The 16,670-nt window shown below is 40.1% G+C and overlaps 1 protein-coding gene across 1 annotated transcript in view; it reads right to left on the reverse strand.

Annotated features, from left to right (window-relative positions):
* The window catches only part of LOC116837068 (killer cell lectin-like receptor 2), a 29,070-nt gene extending 19,692 nt beyond the window's left edge, over positions 1-9,378 (reverse strand). The window contains exons 1-3 of the mRNA XM_032801220.1: positions 9,285-9,378; positions 8,743-8,841; positions 8,160-8,200 (exon numbers count right to left, since the gene is read on the reverse strand). Of these exons, the coding sequence (XP_032657111.1) occupies positions 8,160-8,200; positions 8,743-8,841; positions 9,285-9,378 (234 nt within the window). The remainder of the gene's footprint in view (positions 1-8,159; positions 8,201-8,742; positions 8,842-9,284) is intronic.
* Positions 9,379-16,670: the final 7,292 nt, after the last annotated feature.

Consider the following 16,670-nt stretch of genomic DNA (forward strand, 5'->3'; position numbering starts at 1 on the left):
ACATCCCTTCTGTAGTGGGGGCCCAAACCTGGAAGCAATACTCCAGATGTGGCCTCACCAGTGCTGAATAGAGGGGAATAATCACTTCCCTCGATCTGCTGGCAATGCTCCTACTAATACAGACCAATATTCCATTGCCCTTCTTGGCAACAAGGGCACACTGCTGACTCATATGCAGCTTCTCGTCCATTGTAATCCCCAAGTCCTTTTCTGAAAAACTGTTGTTTAGCCAGTTGGTCACCAGACTGTAGCGATGCTTGGGGTTCTTCCTTCGTAAGTGCAGGACTCTGCACTTGTCCTTGTTAAACTTCTTGTTAGATTTCTTTTGGCCCAATCCTCCAGTTTGTCTAGGTCACTCTGGACCCTATCCCTAACCTCCAGCGTATCTACCACTCCTCCGAGCTTAGTGTCATCTGCAAACTTGCTGAGGGTGTAATTAATCCCATCATCCAGATCATTAATAAAGATTTTGAACAAAAATAGCCAGGGGACAATGTCAGCAGTAAAAGAGGGGACAAGCAAAATTCAAAATGCTACTTCTCTGTCTGAATGGACAAGTGGCAGATTCTTCCGACACAAACTCTTCAACATTTTCTGTCACTGCGGCAAAGTATTTGAAAATATTTGTGAACTTCATTAATAGTAAATGATAATGCAATAAATTGAGGGGCAAGAATTATTCCATGCTTTCTTTATACGCAGAAGTCAGGATGTGCCAAGAAATGACTCTCATGGTTCTATGTGTCTCTTTCTGGCAACATAGTAAGCTGTGAGTGAACTGCCTTCTCACAAATACAGAGGTTTTCATCTTCACAGTTATAAGACTTGGCTTCTCTTTGGGCAAAAAATACACAGGCCCATGGAGGGTAAAGTTGGGTTACTGTAAACCTGAGAAGGAAAGAGACAAATTACTGCCAGCCTTGCCAATCATACAGTGTTACACATTATGGAAGTAGTAGAAGAGGAGAGTAGGGGGATGGGTAACGATTTTAAACTATTTTTGAATCAACCTAATAATCAACCTCATTCCTAACTTGTAGCCTTCTTGATATTCCAACCTTCTGGTACCTCTTGAGCAGAAAGATCTCAGTCATGTTAGGTTAGAACAAAAAGACATAAGAACACAAGAATGGCCATACTGGGTTGGACTAATAGTCCATCTAGCCCACTATATTGTCTTCCAACAGTGGCCAATGCCAGGTGCCCTAGAGGGAATGAATAGAACAGGTTATCATCAAGTGATCCATCCCCTGTCGCCCATTCCCAGCTCCTGGCAAACAGAAGCTAGGGACACCATTCCTGACCATCCTGGCTAATAACCATTGATGGATCTATCCTCCATGAATTTATCTAGTTCTTTTTTGAACCCTGTTATAGTCTTGACCTTCACAACACCTTCTAGAAAGGCATTCCATAGATTGACTTTGTGTTGTGTGGAAAAAAATACTTCCTTTTGTTTTAAATCTGTTGCCTATTAATTTCATTTGGTGACTCCTAGTTCTTGTGCTAAGAGAAGGAGTGAGAAACATTTCCTTATTTACTATATTTTCTATCTTATTTTCTGTCTCTTTCTTAACAATTCCCAACATTCTGTTCACGTTTTTGGCTGCCAGTGCACGCTGAATGGTTGTTTTCAGAGAACTATCCATGACTCCAAGATCTCTTTCTTGAGTGGTAACAGCCAGTGTAGACTCCATCATTTTATATGTATATTTGGCATTATGTTTTTCAACGTGCATTACTTTTCATTTATCAACATTGTATTTCACAGCCACTTGGTGTCAAGGCACCCAGTTTCATGAGATTCTTTTGTAACTCTTCCCATTCTGCTTTTGGCTTGAATATCTTGAGTAGTTTTGTATCATCTGAAAATTTTGCCACCTCAGTTTACTCCTTTTTCCAGATCATTTATGAATATGTTGAATAGTATTGGTCCCTGTACAGACCAACGGGGGACCAGTACTATACTAATAAAGGGGGAAACCACTATTTACCTCTCTCCATTCTGAAAACTCACCATTAATTCCTACCCTTTGTTTCCTGTTTTTTACCCAGTTACAGATCCACAAGAGGACCATCCTTCTTATCCCACGACAACTTACTTTGATTAAGAGCCTTTGGTGAAAGATCTTGTCAAACGCTTTCTGAAAATCTAATTACACTGTATCTACTGGAATTCCCTTGTCCACATGCTTATTGACACCCCCCCCCCAAAGAATTCTAGTAGATTGGTGAGGCATGATTTCCCTTTACAAAAAATATGTTAAGTATCAGAGGGGTAGCCGTGTTAGTCTGGATCTGTGAAAGCAGCAGAGAATCCTGTGGCACCTTATAGACTAACAGAGGTTTTGGAGCGTGAGCTTTCGTGGGTGAATACCCACTTCGTCAGACGCAGGTAGTGGAAATTTCCAGGGGCAGGTATATATATGCTAGCAAGCAAGCTAGAGATAACGAGGTTAGTTCAGTCAGGGAGGGTGAGGCCCTGTTCTAGCAGTAGAGGTGTGAAAACCAAGGGAGGAGAAACTGGTTCTGTAATTGGCAAGCCATTCACAGTCTTTGTTTAGTCCAGAGCTGATGGTGTCAAATTTGCAAATGAATGACTCTTCCCCAGCAAATTATGTTCATCTATTTCTCTGACAATTATGTTCTTTACTATAGTTTCAACCAGTTTGCCCAGTACTGAAGTCAGTCTTATCGGCCTGTAATTGCCAGGATCACCTCTGGAGCCCTTTTTAAAAATTGGCGTTGTGTTACCTGTCCTCCAATCATTCAGTACAGAAGCTAATTTAAATGATAGGTTACAAACCACAGTTAGTAGTTCTACAGTTTCATGTTAAGTTCTTTCTGTGCTCTTGGGTGAATACTATATGGTCCTGGTGACTTATTACTGTTTAATTTATCAACTTCTTCCAAAACCTCCTCTAATGTCACCTTAGTCTGGGACAGTTCCTCAAATCTGTCACCTAAAAATAATGGCTCAGGATTGGGAATTTCCCTCACATCCTCAGCTGTGCAGACCAATACAAAGAATTAATTTATTTTATCTGCAATGGCCTTATTATCCTTGAGTGCTCCTTTAGCATCTTGATCATCCAGTGGCCTCAGTGGCTGTTTAGCAGGCTTCCTACTTCTGATGTACTTAAAATTATTTTTTTGGTATTACTTTGTGAGTCTTTGGCTAGCTGTTCTTCAAATCCTTTTTTGACCTTCCTAATTATACTTATATACTTCACTTTCCAGAGTTTATGGTCCTGTCTATTTTCCTCACTAGGATTTAACTTCCACTTTTTAAAGGATGACATTTTGACTCTCGCTGCTTCTTTTACTGTGTTGTGTAGCCATGGTGGCACTTTTTTGGTTCTCTTACTATGTTTTTTAATTTGGAGTATACATTTAAGTTGAGCCTCTAATATGGTGTCTTTAAAAAGTTTCTATGCAGCTTTCAGGGATTTCACTTTTGGCACTGTATCTTTTAATTTCTGTGTAACTAACTTCCTCATTTTTGTGTAGTTCCCCTTTCTGAAATTAAATGCTACCATATTGGGCTGCTGTGGTGTCTTCCCCACCACATGGATGTTAAATTTAATTATATGATGGCCATTATTACCAAGCGGTCCAGCTACATTTACCTCTTGTAGCAGATCCTGTGCTTCCCTGAGGACTAAATTAAGAATTGCATCTCTGCTTGTAAGTTCCAGGACTAGCTGCTCCAAGAAGCAGTCATTAAAGGTGTCAAGAAACTTTATCTCTGCATCTTGTCCTGAAGTGACATGTATCCAGTTGATATGGGGATGGTTGAAATTATTACTGAGGTTTTTTTTTTATTTTTATAGCCTCTTTAATCTCCCTAAGCATTTCACAGTCACTATAACCATCCTGGTCAGGTGGTCAGTAATATATCCCTACTACTATATTCTTATTATTGAAGCATGGAATTATTATCTATAAAGATTCTGTGGTACATTTTGGTTCATTTAAGATTTTTACTTCATTTGATCCTATGCTTTCTTTCACATATAGTGCCACTCCCCCACTAGCACAACCTGTTCTGTCCTACCATTATATTTTCTACCCTGGTATTACTGTGTCTGATTGATTATCCTCATTCTACCAAGCTTCTATGATGCCTGTTATATCAATATCCTCATTTAATATGAGGCACTCTAGTTCACCCATCTTATTATTTAGACTTCTAGCATTTCTATATAAGGACTTAAAATTGTCACTTTTCAGCTTTCTGCCATTACATGATATAATTGAATGGGACTCTTTTTCATTTGACTGTTTCTCATCAGATCCTTCCCATCCCTTAGGGAACGTAATAAATAAGAAGCTCTAAGGAAACAGATATTCTAATATTATTCAAATTGCCCATAGTAATAATGAATTAGAGGGAGAGAAGTATGGAGAACAACTGAATATCACTAGAGTCGTATCTGTGTAGGATGCTTTGCAATGGGCCTGATCCATAATATGTCAGAAATGTACAAGCAGATGAAACGGAACTGAATAGTTTCCACCACTGGGCAGCACCTACAGGTCGCTGGAAGGAGCTGTGCCATCCTCCCACACCCAGGAATCATTAACTGAATTATGGGATATTCCGATCCAGTGATAAGAATGTGTTTGTGAACTTATAAAATCCTGCATGGAAAGAAAATCAAATCATTTAATAACAATACAAATTATTCTGCCATCTTATCAATGAATAGACTCCTGGGAAAGGACTGTGGCTGGGGAGTTCTGGCTAGAGCTCATTTACTTCCAGGGCCATTTCACAGACACCATCCTTCCAGCTTACGAGACTGGATGGGATACTCTTGAGAGCCTGTCACTGCTGCTTCATAGTCATCCACAGGAGGTGGTATTGAGCAATGTGAGACACCTACTTTTCTGGAGATCAATGGCCCATTCCTCTAGGATGCCAAGCTAATACCAGACCTGGAGTGCAAGAGACTAGAATAGGGAATATAACCCAACCATCTTGTATGAGAGTGAAGAGCCCTAAACCTTAGGGAAGTAAACCATCCCCATCATATTTCTTTCAACACGTTTCATGGGGACTAGAATGTATATTCACACTTTCCTCTAAAATATTTCCAATGTCTTGTTATAAACAGGTGTTCAATATATTTCACCACAGTGAGAGAAAAGCTAGTGGAATAATGGCAGTCTTAAGGTCAACAAAGAAATGAAGTGAAATGTCACCTAAAGACTTAACTGAAATTGTAGTGGGATAATATGTCCCCAGAAGAAACTTCATTGTTGAACTTTAAAAGCTACATTTCTTAAATCAGATAAAAAGAGGAAACTCTCTGAGGAGCCAGGTAAATGTACTTTAAATTGCAGGAATGTGAGTTTTTGGGTCACTTCTAGATGAAGTGTTTCATGACAGGTTTGATTGTATTATGAAACCCCTGATATAAGGGATTTGTCATTATCATCCCTTTTCCATGCAAAGATATTTGAAAGGATACACAGTACCACTATACAGATTGATTGGGTGAAAGGAACAAATCATTGGGTTACACTTTTTCAGGATTGTTGGTGTGGGAAGGACCTATTGATCTATGCACGTGCACACACACACACACACACACACATTCTAGGTATAGTTACATTTGGGTGTGCTCCCCAATTGTCTTTGCATAATTCCTCCCCCAATTCTGAGGCTGCCACGTGCATTACAGTGTGTTGGTGATGGACAGGAATAAGCTGCATTTGGGAAGATGGTTGTAGCAAAAAAAAACCTGTTTTGTAGACCCATCTGGAAATACTAAGGATAGTACTAGAAACTGAAGGGAAATAAATTACCCATTCTTCTCTGCTGTCAATTTTAAGGAGGTTGGAGCCCAAAGAAGTGCAGTAATCTTTACTCCTTTGCCAAGTCATCCAGTCTGTAGAATAGTGGTAATAGGAATTTCCATGTTGCCCTCAGTCCTCTGGGCAAGGCTGAATTTATGTCCTTGAAGAAAAAACAAAGACATTTATACACTCCGCATGTTTCTGTATTGATGACTGTGATGTAGGTAGAGATTGAATCTGGTAATGTACTGACTTGGCATGTGCCTCACTGTTGCTCTAGTGTATAGAATAAGTCTATTCAACGATTTGTCTCATGCCCTAGTGACTGGAGGCCTGAAAATATACTATAAGTTCAAGTACAGTGTTTAATTTGTAATTAAAAAGGTGCGAGGGCCCAAGCAATTAGGTGCTGGGGCTATGAGCTGCCAAGCCTAGAAGTACTGGGACTCAGCCTTGGCATAAATTAAGTGACAGAGGCCTGTGATTTCTGAACTGAAGGCTACGATTCCTATTCCAGATACGGTATATGTTTGGTTTATCTACTGAGTCATGTAGCCTTTCTCTGTGTGGAAGCGTATTATCGGCGGACCATACAAATCACCTCAAAGGCTACATGTATTATTGCTGGCCTGCTGACACTGTACCTCTCATAGCATCTGTGCTGGAAATGACACCTAGTTTTTCACCCAGTTCATGTTGGATTACTCACCATTTCCCATCAGATCACCAGTAAATGGAACATTGTGTGTAAATGACAGGTTATATCCTGGGATGTACATTTACAGTAACTTCAACTTTACTTGCTCTTTCCCTGCTGTGGTGTTTCCAGCGGCTATAGGCTGATGTTCCAGTTAAAGTGAATCCCTCTCACTGAATTAATAATATGACATTATCATTGTGCATAATATCAGAACACTAGAGGACCCAATGTTCTCTGCATGTCTTCTTTCCCTAGGGCCTAAGGGAGCAGAGTAAATGTGACAAAGATCACAAACAAGATTTTCAGAAGCAACTTAATGCATTTTGGGCACCTAAATACCTTTAAAAATCTGGCCCTAAGTGCCACTGATTTTCAATGAAATTTACAGATTTTACCCCACATTAATTCCTGCTTGAGCCATTAAGGAAACATTGGGTACATAAGCAACAGATGTGCTCTAGCCCTGTTCATTCCAATCATGGCTGTGCCCATGTGCTTTTACAACTTCCTCAGACTGGTCGTTCGATATTTTGATTTGGTTATATTTGGCTCTGTTATTATAAACTGAAATGCTATTGGATATATTGATGATTATATGCAATATTTGCATCATTTTAAAATCAACATATAGGAAGCTACTTAGGGGAGATGACGCAGAGCCCACCAGACTACGTATCTCCAGTTTGCTTGTAAGTCTTTTGGCTGGAGTGTGTAACCATTTGCTAGTGGGTGAAATTTCCTGATGGATGGGATGTCTGGAAAACTTAGAATCATAGATCATTAGTGTTGGAAGGGACCTCAGAAGATCATCTAGTCTAACCCACTGCTCAAAGCAGGATCAATCCCCAAATGGTCGCCTCAAGGATTGAATTCGCAACCCTGAGTTTAGCAGGCCAATGCTCAAACCACTGAGCTATCCCTCCCCCCGTAAATTGACAATGAGAGCATAATGAATTATGCTACTTCAAATTAAGCTACAGCTGAGACAAATGAATTTTCCTTTACATTTGAAGGAATTGGATTTGTTATTTCTGATCTTTTTTGGAGTATTATCTCTCAAAACTATTTATTTATGTGTGCATATTTTGGAAAATTTATTTTAAAATTGCATGGCCAAATCCTTAAATCTTGTACAACTTGGCACAAGACTAGTAAGGAGGGAAAGGTGGCTTTAAGTCTCCTTTATGCTCATTCAGTCCTGGGGCCAGCTGCAGGATGCCCTGGCCACACCCATGGCAACATCTGTGTGATGGAAGCAGAAGGGAGAAGATTGTAGGAGTCAATATGGGAAACTCCATGCCACCAGAGGACTTCAGAAAGCAACCAGAGTGTGAATAAGGTTCTGGCCCTCAGATATAGATCTGTTGCATCTCCAGAAGAGGGATTCCTATGAGAAAAATCCTGCCATTGCTATTAGGCTTGGAAATATAAAGAGCTTTGCTGTGTTGAAAGTTAATAGTGCAATCACTAAGTGGATGTTCTAATTATTTGTCAGAGCTAAGGATTTTCAAGTATTTTGCTTTACATAGCATGACTGCTAACTATCTTATTACATGGTACCTGGCGTGTGTGTGTTTGAGAGAGAGAAATCCACAGCTCACAAAAAAGTAAAAGAAAATATACTACAAAACTGAGCAGAATAGATCTGACTGACCCTTTCATCAGCATGCAGACTACAGGAAACATGATGAGCAACTAAAAATATTCAAGGAAATATTTTACTGTACTTACTAGAAGGGATGGGACTGAACCAAAGTTCTACATCTGAACAGTAGATTTTTGGAGGGGATTAAATATCCAACACTGACATCCAAATTTTGCAAAGGATCCATATCATAATAACAGGCTGAACAAAATTCTCAGATACAGAATTTGCTGTCCAAGTCTGAGCTGTTCAAAACCTCAGTTTAGATCTACATTTCACAAATAGTCCTTGTGTTTGTAAGAGGCCGAACCAAAAATTGAATACAAATGACTTTAATCTTTGGGGTGTTTAAATCCCTGATCTGGCTGTAAATATTGTGATTTGGGGGCATCATAAAAACTTTGGAGAAAACAAAAAATCTGCTGAGCATAAGGTTGCTAGTTTATGTAGCTGGGGTGCAAGCAAATTTAGGTACACAATACTTGTATACACTTCTCAATAAAATACTATGGATTCATCAGCAGAATTGAGTCTTCAAAATATTTATAGAGGCTGAGTTCAGATCCTTAGTGTTTCTCCTACAATTACTTACACTTGGCAACCAAGGCCACCACTGCTCCCAGTGACACCAGGCAGAAGATTCCCAGAATCACTGCAATGATTCTCCAGGGAGGAGCTGAAACTGATGGGTCTGACAGGAAGAAAATGAGCATAAAGACGGGCAGAGCGAGCCTGTGTTCTGAGTATCTGTGTCAGACTGTAGTTCATATGGGCAGCAACTAGATCCCAGAGTCAGCTCCACCTGGGCAGGTCTGAAAACCAGCTCAAGTACAACTGCCATTGATTACCCGCTCAATAACTCTGGCATCCACTGACAGTGCTTGGAACAAACAGGTACTTCTAATTCCTGCTAGAACAGAGAATTCTGTATTGTCACCCCTGTGTGAGAGCTACCTTCTTTCATCCCTGTCTAACCCATAAGAAGCTATCACAGCCCCAGCAACATAGCAGCAGGTGACAGACTACAGGAATATTTAAACTTTACTACTTCAGAACATACTGTCAGGGCCAGTGAAAGAGAGGGAGGGGTTTGAAATAGAAAGTGGTGACTCAGCAGCCTGTCATATACAGTACCTTTGTTCTTGATGGTCTTAGGTCTCTGTATTCTCTCCTGCTTGGAAGGAGTGTGAAATTTCAGTTCTGTGTAAGTCACTTCTTGCTCACTCATTTCTGTTGGGTTATAATGGTGGGAAGTTTAGGCTTTTTTTTAGTGGCCTAGTGTGAGTGATGGCATTTGATGAAAAACTGATGAATCTATGGGACATTCATCATAGCAACTCAGCACTGATAGGCTTTCCTGTATTAAAATGTTTGGTGGTGAAATGAACAGAAATGTTGACATAAGGCATTTTGTTCAGATATATAGATATATATAGATATATATATGAACACCTCCTTCTGATGCCTGTGTCATGGTATGCACCCCCACTCTGAACCTTAGCGTCCAAAAGATGGAGTACCAGCATGAATTCCTCTAAGCTTAATTACCAGCTTAGATCTTGTAGCACTGCCACCAACCACGACTTGGAGTGCCTGGTAGACTCTGGTCCCCTCAAAACCTTCCCAGGGGACCCCAAGACCCAGACCCCTTGGATCTTAAAACAAGTCCTCTCCCAGGCTTTCCCTCCCTGGGCTATCCTGGAGAGATAGACAGATTCAAGCTCCGTGAATCTATAACAAAGGGAAATTCACCTTCCCTCACCCTCCTCTCCCCCCACCACTCCCTGGTGACTTTAGACTCAATTCCCTTGAGCCTTAACAAGGGGTGGGGGGAAATCAAAGAGGTTTTTTAAAAGAAAAGCTTCTAATAAAAGAAAGAAAAAGTAAAAATTGTCTCTGGGTATGGCTACACTGGCACTTTACAGCGCTGCTACTTTCGCGTTCAGGAGTGTGAAAAAACACCCCCCTGAGCTCTGCAAAATACAGCGCTGTAAAGCCTCAGTGCAATCAGTGCCGCAGCACTGGGAGCGAGGCTCCCGGTGCTGCAAGCTACACTCATAGAGGATGTGGTTTATATGCAGAGCTGGGAGAGCTCTCTCCCAGCGCTGGCGCTCCGACCACACTCAAACTTCCAAGTGCTGCCGCGGCAACGCTCCCGCAGCAGCGCTTTGAAATTTCAAGTGTAGCCATGCCCTCTGTAAAATCAAGATGGAAAATGTTACAGGGTTTTTCAGCTTATAGACACCAGAGAGAATCCTCCCCCCAGCACAAATACAAGTTGCAACAGAGATACAATCCTTCCAGCAAAATACACATTTGCAAATAAAGAAAACAAACAAAAAAAAGACTAAACCACCTTTCTAACTGGTACTTACTAAATTGAACAGAAGATTGGAGAGTCTGTATACCTGTCTGGTCCCTCTTACATCCCTGAGATAACAGAGAACAAAGAAACAGCACAAAACAAAGACTTCCCTCCCTGAGATTTGAAAGTATCTTGTCTCCTAATTGGTCCTTTGGTCAGGTGTTAGCCAGGTTTACTGGAATTGTTAACCCTTTACTATCTGTTTATGACAGACTGTCCATCTATTGTTATATAAACAATGAAAAACTTTAAATCCAACTTTTTACTCTTCAGCACCACCCATCTTGGGGAATTTTGGTGATACTGCCACTAGATAAATCTAGTTCCTCGAGGGCTTACAGGAGACATTTGAGAGGAGATAGGATAAAAATCTGGAGCCAGAACAATTAAAACTCAGCCATGAGTTAGTCTCAGAATATGCCTTCTTCTGATAGAACCTGTTACATACGGATCTGCAGGCACCTCAGTATCAAAAGGGTGTCAACAATTTGAAGGTAAATCAGGAAATAATGAATAAATAAAATCAGAGATTGGAGTGGGAAGATTGAAAGAAAGAAATACGTGCAACTTCAACAAACATCGTGTTGATGGGGATTTAATGAGTTTTGCTACAGGTATTTGAAGAATTGAAATGGAAATGAAGGTGAGAAATTGTGTAAGGAGATCTGATAGTGTAATAATCTGAAAATGGGCATAAAGGACATTTTCAGCTGATTATTAGGGAACATTAATGAGTGAGGAGATCTGTTGTGAAGTTAAAAATATACTAAGAAAAATGACAAATACATTTAAATCTAGACTAGATAGATGGATGGATTCTCCCATTGTTTTGATGGACAAGTGTTCAGCTAGCACTGACAAGTTCTGGATTTATTTGTTTTTATGGCTTCTCACATGGAATTTGCTAACATAGTTGCATGTGTGTTCTTCATTCTGGTCTTGGTCATTGTGAAGAAGAGTTCTGAGATTCCATGACCTCAAAATCAGTCTGTCAATCTTTGCTTTATTTTCACCACTGAGTTGGATTACCTGCCAGGAGCGTTATCTGACAAAAGGCAGGCTGTGTTTAGTGTTCCTTTTTAATCCCCTTTTCCCAGACTGAGGAAAGCAGCTCTGTGCCTAAAAAGGCTGTTCTGTCACCTCAGGAGGACACGAACTCCATATCTGCCCTCATCAGTGGAGAATGACCATCAGCCTATGGCAGCCTTTGTGCAGAGTTGTGACTAAGGAGTGCCAGGATAATCCTGTGGCTGTCCCCATTACTAAGGCTACTTTTATGTCATGGAGGTCATGGAAGTCATGAAATCTGTGACTTCCAGAGACCTCTGTGACATTTCTGCTTCAGTCCTAGGGGCTGCAAGACTCTGTAGCTGGCAGGTTCCAGCAACAGGCAACAGCAGGGACACGGGGTTCCAATGACAGGTGTCAGGCTCCTGAGGAGGCCCTCCTCGGGGTTTCAGCATCGACCAACAGATGTGTGAGGGGGAGGGGGACACCTCAGGTTGTATTTATTATTTATTATTAAAGATCATTGATTACCTGGACTATCCAAATTAATCTTCCTCTCTTATTCTTTCCTCAGTATTTATAAGATTACAGTGCATGTAAACTGCTTTATGACCTTTATAACTCACTACTTCCTCATTGTTTAACTAAGCTGGTTTATATAATTAGTTCTAATAAATTAATTCTTTTCAGATTTTTCATACCATATTTGTCAATCACTCCTTTTAATCACTGCTTTTTCCTCTTCTCTGAGTATTTGCCAATTTATCTGCATCTCTCTGCTATCCTCCAGGTGCCCAGAATACAGAACACAGTGTTCTAGGTAAGATGTCTCAGTTTTGTGACAAGATAGCAATTTGTAGACAAATCTACTACTACAAGCCCATATTGTTTGGTCCATTTTCACTCCTACATCTCTTGGCATTGATGATTTTGTGACGTATTTTGTTCCTTAAATTCCTGTGTTTCAGATGACTTTTCCCCAGCCAAATTAACTTTTTTTGCCCTGTTAAAATCTTGTGTTTTTATTGCCTGCTAATATTTCTAGCCTCTCTAAGAACCTTTGAAATATTTCTCTGCTGTCAATGATGTCTACAACCTCTTCCAATTTAGTATTTAATTACTTTGCTGTTTACCCACCCTTACAGCTTATTAATGAATGTGACAGATAAACCGAGATTTAACAGGTTGCTGTGATACCCCTCTAGACACTTCTTTCTCAGCTTCATATTGTTATGAAAGGTGGTGCTGTTACACATAGTCTTTCAAGTTCCTTTTGTTACCATGAGAGCAAGTTTTTAATCTTGGAAGAAACACCAGTGTTGTTGATTACACAAGGGTCTGGGTAGAGGGGGACTGTATGAGTGGCAGGAGAGTTTGCTCTCTGCTTAAATTCCTGAGTCAGAGTTCCCGTCTGGGAACTGGGCATTTTTGCTGGACTGAGATTACTGGAAGGAGGAATCGGCTTGCATGCTGTGTGACAACCTCTGTTCCAGGACTGCTGTTTTTGTGTCAATTAAGCAAGTTACACTAATTTTTCCTGTACTAGAAAATTGACCTGCAAAGCGACTGATATCTGCTACCACTCAGCAGAAGGATGACACTGATGTCAGAAAGAGGAGACCCAATATATGTCAATTTATAATTTTTTACACCTTCAGACATTTTCAGTAGCAATGACATATTCATATCCAAACTAATGTGATTTATTTTCAAGCATGTTTGCTTGAGACACTGAATCAAATACTTTACTAAACTCCAGCTATAGTAGATATATAGACTTCCCTGGCTGGTGCTGGTCTTGGAGATTTTAAATATAAAGGTAAAAATAACTAAAACTGGAGCCAGATAACTTCCTCAATTTAAAAGTTGTTCAGATTCAGGATTTTAGCTTGAACCCAACTCAGAAAAGATGAATAAAGCACAAACCTAAAAACAGAAAACTATGCCACATGGACAACCCTAACAATGAATTCTTAAATACACCATGCCTACTGCTTGTACTGAACTTTAACAGAAAAGAAATAAAATCAAAGTTACACATCTATATAATCCCTTTTGGTGTAATAAAGCCACCATTTTATGAATTAGATATATTTTATTTATGTACATTTATCTAATACTATCACATTAAAAGCCCTGGAAGTATTTGGGTATGATGCCTTTGTTTGTACTTGTAGGTCCTTAGGAAGAGGCTGGAGAACTGGAATTGAACTTTCTGAGCTGTATTTCATCTAGTCCCAGCAGAGAAATTGTGGTATCACCAGCAGACTGTCCTGTTAGAAGATGGACAGCATGACTCAAGAAAGGAAGGTGTATTCACTCTGCAATTTTCCATCTCAGACCTCACAGGAAATTTTCAAATTGAAGTGAGATGTTCTACACCAATCCAAATAGCTCAGAGCAAAGGGGCTTACACCTATGAGAGTTAAAATGACACTACCTAAGGCTACGGTATTACCTTCAATGTCTCGCTGCAACTAGTTAAATGCAGAATTTATTAAGCAACAATGCAGACTAAACAATCTGTGACACTTAATGTTCATATAGCCTGATCAAAAGCGCATAGAAGTTTGAATCAGGCACATTTTACCTTACATTTTTTACCATCCAGGACAGGCCTTTTGCTATCTATTCTACAACACAGGTTTTACAATTCATAGGATACGTCTACTCTGTGCACACACACACACAAAACCTCACAGCAGCGAGTCTCAGAGGCCTGTATCAATTGAATCTGGATCATGAGTCTAAAAATAGCACTGTGGACGTTCCCATTCAAGCTGGAACCTGGGCTCTGAAACCTGGTGAGACTTTTTTAACTTTATAGTGTGAGCCCGTGAGCATGGGTTAGTTGACCCATGCTCTCAGACTCGCTGCCCCACTGCAGTGTAGATGTACCCATAATCCCTGGATTGTAAATAATTGAAGCTATCTCTGCACTTTTACCCTTTCAATTTTTCCTTATATTTTTCCATTCCTCATTTGGCTACACCTGGAATTTGGAAAGATATTGACAGATTAGTGGGAGTTCAGAGAAGAGCAATGAAAATGATTAGGTGTCTAAAGGGATGGAATTCTGAGGAAAGATTAAACTAACTAAATATTAGAAGTGGTTGAAACTTGGAATTTCCATTCTGCAGGAAATCCTGATGTTCTGAAATTTATCTTTGTTCTGAATATGAACAAAACCAAGAAATTTCAAAATTTCTTATGAAATTAATTTGAGGAATATTTTTATGTAGCTTGAAATGTTATATTTTGATAAAACAAACATTTTTTCAGTTTCAAGTTTTCTATATTTTTAAATTTTAAGTGAAAAATTTTTAAATGAAAATTCACTTGGAAACAAACATAGATTCATAGACTCTAGGACTGGAAGGGACCTCGAGAGGTCATTGAGTCCAGTCCCCTGCCTTCATGGCAGGACCAAATACTGTCTAGACCACCCCTGATAGACATTTATCTAACCTACTCTTAAATATCTCCAGAGATGGAGATTCCACAACCTCCCTAGGCAATTTATTCCAGTGTTTAACTACCCTGACAGTTAGGAACTTTTTCCTAATGTCCAACCTAAATCTCCCTTGCTGCAGTTTAAGCCCATTGCTTCTTGTTCTATCATTAGAGGCTAAGGTGAACAAGTTTTCTCCCTCCTCCGCATGACACCCTTTTAGATACCTGAAAACTGCTATCATGTCCCCTCTCAGTCTTCTCTTTTCCAAACTAAATAAACCCAATTCTTTCAGCCTTCCTTCATAGGTCATGTTCTCAAGACCTTTAATCATTCTTGTTGCTCTTCTCTGGACCCTCTCCAATTTCTCCACATCTTTCTTGAAATGCGGTGCCCAGAACTGGACACAATACTCCAGTTGAGGCCTAACCAGCGCAGAGTAGAGCGGAAGAATGACTTCTCGTGTCTTGTTTACAACACACCTGTTAATGGATCCCAGAATCACGTTTGCTTTTTTTGCAACAGTATCACACTGTTGACTCATATTTAGCTTGTGGTCCACTATGACCCCTAGACATCTGTAATGCTTAATTTCTTTCTTTTCTTTTTTTTCAAAACAAAATTTTGTCAAAATTGATATGTTGCCCAGGGAAAGTTTTGATCTTGAGAAAAAGACATTTTCCTGTGGAAAATATTTCAGGTCTACTAAATTAGCAAGATTGGCTAAGTGATGAATAAGTGGAGAGATGATAAAAGTGTACAAAGAGTTTAAAGTTGTGAATCATGAGGAAAGGAAAGATTTATTTATGTGGGGACGCTGAATTATGATTAAGAATAATGGGATGAAATGAATAAAGAAAAACTTCAGCCTAGACATCAGAAAAAAATCCTGACATTGAGGGTTTGTTAGAGGGGAAGTAGTCTTCCCAAGTGAATGATCTGAAGGCCCAGTGCTGAAGCATTTAAGATAAGGACTGGGGAGAAAAACAATGAAAGCCAGAAAAACAATTAAATCACCTGTAGCACCAACACCAGTCCTGTCAGCATCTTTAGCCCTCTTTACCCAGACACTGGAATCCACCATCCCCACGGATAATAAACTAATGCCCTGAAGAATCAGAACCTTATAGTCCTGCTATCGTTCTCTCTGTTTTCCCTGCAGATGCAGTCCATATACTGTAAATGTCACTGTAACCCACAGGCTCATATTGCAGCAATTCTTTTTAAGTCTAACGTAAGGGAGAGAGCAGTGGGGAGGAGACATGGACTTTTGTTGAATACTATATATCTCTACTCTACACACCTGCAGAGAGCAGGACAAGACACTTAGTTAGAAGGGCCCAGCCCCAGAACCATCTAGAGGAGGTGGTGGGGAGGTATAGTAATCCCTGGGTGTGTATGCTTAGTAACTGCTTCTGAAGTTGTGCAGAGGGTTTCCATTAAGGCCAAACTGTCTGCCAGGTTCCACACATCCATCAAGAGCAGAGTGAGGGAAATGGTATGAACAGAAGGAGCAACAGACTGACCTGTGGCCTCAGCAGCTGAACCATGCACCACTAAGAAATGTCTGCTGAGAAAGCTCCATCCCACAGCCTTGTGTCACTTTGGATCCAGATTACAGGTGCCCTATCTTGCTGAAGCTGAGCAGACGCCAACTGTTGATGCCAGAAGTGGAGCTGGCCATGAGGAGTTTCAT

Source organism: Chelonoidis abingdonii, chromosome 1 (assembly GCF_003597395.2).
Source record: "Chelonoidis abingdonii isolate Lonesome George chromosome 1, CheloAbing_2.0, whole genome shotgun sequence".
In the NCBI taxonomy this organism is placed as follows: Eukaryota; Metazoa; Chordata; order Testudines; family Testudinidae; genus Chelonoidis; species Chelonoidis abingdonii.